General features: G+C 52.3%; 1 protein-coding gene across 1 annotated transcript; it reads right to left on the bottom strand.

Moving 5' to 3' along the window:
• Window positions 1-1815: 1815 nt before the first annotated feature.
• Window positions 1816-2778, bottom strand: LOC128918727 (olfactory receptor 14A16-like). Its single transcript, XM_054223281.1, has one exon. It carries the CDS (start codon window positions 2776-2778, stop codon window positions 1816-1818), a length of 963 nt encoding a protein of 320 aa, XP_054079256.1.
• Between the last annotated feature and the right edge of the window lie 2330 nt (window positions 2779-5108).

The raw sequence follows: 5108 nt of genomic DNA, 5'->3' as shown, positions 1-5108 counted from the left end.
TCGTTGCCCTCCTCTGCACTCGCTCCAGCACCTCGAGATCTCTCTCGTATTGAGGTGTCCAGAACTGGACACAATACTCAAGGGGTGGCCTCCCCAGTGCTGAGTACAGGGGGACAATCACCTCCCTCCTTCTGCTGGTCACACTATTTCTAATACAAGCCAGGATGCCATTGGCCCTCTTGCCCACCTGGGCACACTGCTGGCTCATGTTCAGCCGCTTGTCAATTACAACCCCCAGGTCCTTTTCTGCCAGGCAGCTCTCCAGCCACACTTCCCCAAGCCTGTAGCGATGCATGGGGTTGTTGTGGCCCAAGTGCAGGACCAGAAAGCCAAGCGCATCCTGGGCTGCATGAAGAGAAGCGTGGCCAGCAGGTGGAGGGAGGGGATTGTCCTCCTCTACGCTGCTGTGGTGAGACCCCAGCTGGAGAACAGTGTCCAGCTCCGGGGTGCCAAGCACAAGACCAATATAGACCTGTTAGCGTGCGTGTAGAGTAGGGCCACAAAAATGCTCTGAAAGCTGGAACACCTCTCATGGAGAAAAGCTGAGAGAGTTGGGATTGTTTAGCACAGAGAAGAGAAGGCTCCAGGGAGACCTTATTGCAGGAATCCAATATAAAAAGGAGGCTTGTAGGACAGTCGAGGAGAGACTTTGTACCAAGGCCTGCAGTGACAGGACGAGGGCCAAGGGTTTTAAAGGGAGAGAGGGCGGGTTTAGATTGGAGATAAGGGAGAAATATATTGCGGTAATGGTGGTGAGAGAAGGGAACAGGTTGCCCAGAAAAGCTGACGATGGCCCATCATTGGAAGTGTTTAAAGTCTGGTTGGACAATGCTTTGAGAAGCCTGATCTAGTGAAAGATGTCCCTGTGTGTGGAGAGGGGATTGGACTAGATGACCTTTAAAGGTTCTTTGCAACCCGAACCATGCTGTGATTCTGTGATTCGATGTCTCTATGACCCACATACAAGGAAGCACATGGCAGTGGTGGTTACCCAGGGGGTGTTACTCAAAACCTGAAGTGATCTCAAGAGACTGAGTTTCCCACAACAGGACACTCCTAGCAGTAGCTGCTGGCACTTGTGCTCCCTCAAATTCATCTCATCACCCACATGACATGTGCATTCAAGGGTCTGTAAAGCACGAACAAACTTCTGATGCTGTCATTTTGTGTCCCTGCATGGAGGGACAGAGCAGCTCTCTGAGCTGAGGTGAGTGGCTGTTGCTGCAGCTGTGAGGGGCTGGTTGGTGACAATTACCCTGGGGCAGGTTCCCCGGGGTGTCCATGGACCGTGGCACAGAGCAGGTCCTGCTCTGCTGGTCCTTCCTGTCTCTCCAGAAGGCCTGGCTGTGTGAGAACACTGCTGTGTGCACCCAGCCTTCACGCTCACACAGCTGAGCTCTGCACTGGTGTTTTCCTCTCCCGAGCGCTTCCCAGCTCAGCCCAGCTAAAGCAAAAGCTGCGTGTGTAAGCAAAGCAAAATAAAGCATTCATTCGCTGCTTGATTTTCTGCTGCTGCCTTTATTTTGTTTCAAGTATAGAGGGAGTCTGGCTTCTCGTGTACATCAGGTCATTGGGAAGAAAGAACACTGAAATGCTCAAAAAGCGAGATTAGGAATAATATTACAACAAGCCTAAAATAAGAGGAAGAGAGAAAAAAGAGAAACAGTGAAAGAGAGAAAGAGAGGAAGAGATAAAGAAAGCAAGGAATATAGGAAGGAAAAAAAGGAACAAAAAGAAAGAAAGAAAGAAAAGAAAGAAAAGAAAGAAAGAAAGAGAGAAAGAAAGAAAAAGAAAGAAAGGAAGACTGTAAAAAGGTTATGAACAGAAGGTTGTCCTGCTGTTTTCTGTGAATATTGCAGTATATTGCAATAGTTTCCTCAGGGCATCCCTGAGCTCCTGGTTCCTCATGCTGTAGATGAGGGGGTTCACTGCCGGAGGCACCACCAAGTACAGAATGGACATCACTAGGTCTAGTACTGGGGAGGAGATGGAGGAGGGCTTCAGGTAGGCCAATGTGGCAGTGCTGAGAAACAGAGAGACCACGGCCAGGTGAGGGAGGCACGTGGAAAAGGCTTTGTGTCGTCCCTGCTCTGAGGGGATCCTCAGCACAGCCCTGAAGATCTGCACATAGGACACCACAATGAAAACAAAACAGGCAAAAGAAAAAAAAGCAGCAAACACAAGAAGCCTGCCTTCCCTGAGGTAGTCTGCGTCTGAGCAGGAGAGCTTGAGGATCTGGGGGATTTCACAGAAGAACTGGTCTAGGGCATTGCCTTGGCAGAGGGGTATTGAAAACGTATTGGCAGTGTGCAGGAGAGCAGTGAGAAAGCCACTGCCCCAGGCAGCTGCTGCCATGTGGACACAAGCTCTGCTGCCCAGGAGGGACCCATAGTGCAGGGGTTTGCAGATGGCAGCGTAGCGGTCATAGGCCATGATGGTGAGAAGATAAAACTCTGCTGAGATGAAGGTGACAAACAGGAAGACCTGTGCAACACATCCCAAGTAGGAGATGGCCCTGGTGTTCCAGAGGGAATTGGCCATGGCTTTGGGGAGAGTGGTGGAGATGCAGCCCAGGTCGAGGAGGGCGAGGTTGAGGAGGAAGAAGTACATGGGGGTGTGGAGGCGGTGGTCACAGGCTACGGCAGTGATGATGAGGCCATTGCCCAGGAGGGCAGCCAGGTAGATGGCCAGGAAGAGCCAGAAGTGCAAGAGCTGCAGCTCCCGCGTGTCTGCGAATGCCAGCAGGAGGAAGTGGGTGATGGAGCTGCCGTTGGACATCGGATCCCTTTGTTCCCGAGGTACTGCCAAAGGAGGAAAGCACACTCACAAGTCAGGACAGCTCTGAGCAAATCTCTTCCCATTGCCTGCCCTTCCAAACCCAAGCCCCGAAAACACTCTTTGCCTGTGTCCTTCCTTCCGGGAGCTTTCTGCATTGCCCTTGTTGGAGCTCTCATTGTTGCTGGCCAAGTGTGCCGTGAGGAGCAGAGCTCTGCTTGTGGGCTCCCAAGGAGTCATCCCTGCTCCACAGCAGCGGGGATTTGGGAAAGGGGTTACAGCGTCTGACATTCACTAGTTACCTCATCTGTAATCCACTTGTAACGCAGAGGAGCTGCTCAGCATATTCCTGCAGGAAAACCTCAAGGAAGCTCCTGGTTGTCCTAAAGCTGCAGTGACATGAGCAGAGCCAGCTCACTCCTCAGCCTTGTCGGGGGGGAACGACCAGGCAGCTTTTGACTCACTCCCCCCTGGCCCCCTGCAGAGGAACAGGGAGAAGAGGGAGAAAAAGGAATAAAAATCTCATGGGTTGAGGTACAGACAGTTTGATAGACCAGTAACGGGAAAGAAAATGACAATCATTGTAAAAGAATATAGGAAACCAGGAGTGATGCAGTACAATTGCTTACCACCCGATGCCCATCCCGAGCAGCGAACACGGATTCCTGCCGCCCGGCCAACCCCCATTTCTATACTGAGCATGACGTCTGTGGTATGGAATATTCCTAGGCCCAGCTTGTCCTGCCTGTGCTCCCTCTCACTTTCTACGGGAAACTGAACAAGTCCTTGACTTAACATACACACTACTTAGCAACAACTCAACCAAAATGTCTCATCATCCTTAGTCTCATACTAAATCCAAACCACAGCAGCTTCTAGGAAGAAAATGAACTCTCTCCCAGCTGAAACCAGGACAACTCCCAGGTAGCGCTTGTCTTGAGGTGCTTCTGGAAAAATCCCTGTGAAATGTCCACTGCCTCTGATGGAGCAGCAGAGAATCTCTGATCTTGAGCATGTCCTCCTGCTCTACACAGGAGAGAGATCCCATAGGTTTTGGGCTATGAGAGCTTTAGGAGATCCCTGCAGGAACTGCAGCGGCATTGCCCTGCACCCAGAGACTTACCGTGTCAAGGGCTGTGAAGGTTTCTCTCTCTGTGAGCTCTCAGTGTCCTCCCACTCCCAGCTGCCTTTAACCTCTCTCTGCCTGCTCGTCTCCTCTCACGCTTGGCAGAGGAGCTCCTTGCCATGACTTTCCTCCATCCCGGAAGCCTGGACCAGTTTAGTGGCAGAGGACCAGCTCAAGGCATTTTATTGACCTCTGTGGTGGTTTTGGTGCTGAGCCCATGAAGCTCAGACACAGGGGAAGCTGACGAAACCTCTCCAGAAGTCAACGTCAGATGCAAACTCCAAAGTTTCTTGGAGCGTTAATGGGTCCCACTGAGGGCCATTACTGCCAAAGGCTCCTGGGGGCTCATTTGAGGGAAAACTGGAGGCAGTGAGGGCAGGTAGGCAAAGGCAATGGAGAGGTGTCTCTGATGCTGGCTAATCCTGAATGTGTGAGAGGAAGGCAAAGGGCCAAGCCCTGGCCTCCAGCCCCTGGGAAGGGAGATCCTGCCCCACAACCACAGCTCAGGGTCTTCCTGAGGCATTGTGATGGGAGGACGTGCAACGCCAAGGGCAGAAACACAGAATGACGGCTCCCGGGTGGGGAAGAGGAGGCGCTAAGGCCCTAGTGCTGTAAGGATAAGGTGTCTTCTGGTAGCCTTGGTGGCACAGACAACAGCCACAGCCAAGAGGAGAAAGACATAAGCACTGTTGGGGGCTTTCTGCCTTGCCATCTCCCTTGATCGCTTCCACCACTGACTGTGCTATGGTGTCCCACATCTGCTCCTCTTCCCCTGCAGGCTGCACACATCCCCCCTGCTTCCCCGTCTTGCTCTCCTCTCGGCATCTCACTGCTTTTACTGACCTCTCTCCGTCGTCCTTGGCTGTTCCTGAAACACAACGCCTTGGGCTGATCCCGACTCCCTCTGGGTGATCTGTTGCAGCACAGCACTGCCCTTGCAGTGGCATTTCTTTCTCCTGGTGTCCAGTCTCAAACTCCCAAGCTGACCTTTGTTACATTATTTCTTTCTCCTGCTGTTTCCTTCCAAAGAAAAGCTCCATCGTCTCTGAAACAACCCTTCAACCAGTTTCAGGCCATTCCAATACTGCCCAGAGCCTCCCTGCCACTGGGCCAGAGAAACCCAGGTCCCTCAGCCTCTCCACAAAGCACACGTGCACTGGGCCCTCAAGCCCATCTTGGCAGACCTCCTCTGGACACTCTCCTGGTC

This window comes from Rissa tridactyla, chromosome 17 (assembly GCF_028500815.1).
Source record: "Rissa tridactyla isolate bRisTri1 chromosome 17, bRisTri1.patW.cur.20221130, whole genome shotgun sequence".
NCBI lineage: Eukaryota > Metazoa > Chordata > Aves > Charadriiformes > Laridae > Rissa > Rissa tridactyla.
This window is presented reverse-complemented; position numbering and strand designations above follow the sequence as displayed.

Bases quoted from the DNA above. Each gene is read 5' to 3' on its own strand.
- LOC128918727 (XM_054223281.1), bottom strand. From the start codon at position 2,778: ATGTCCAACGGCAGCTCCATCACCCACTTCCTCCTGCTGGCATTCGCA.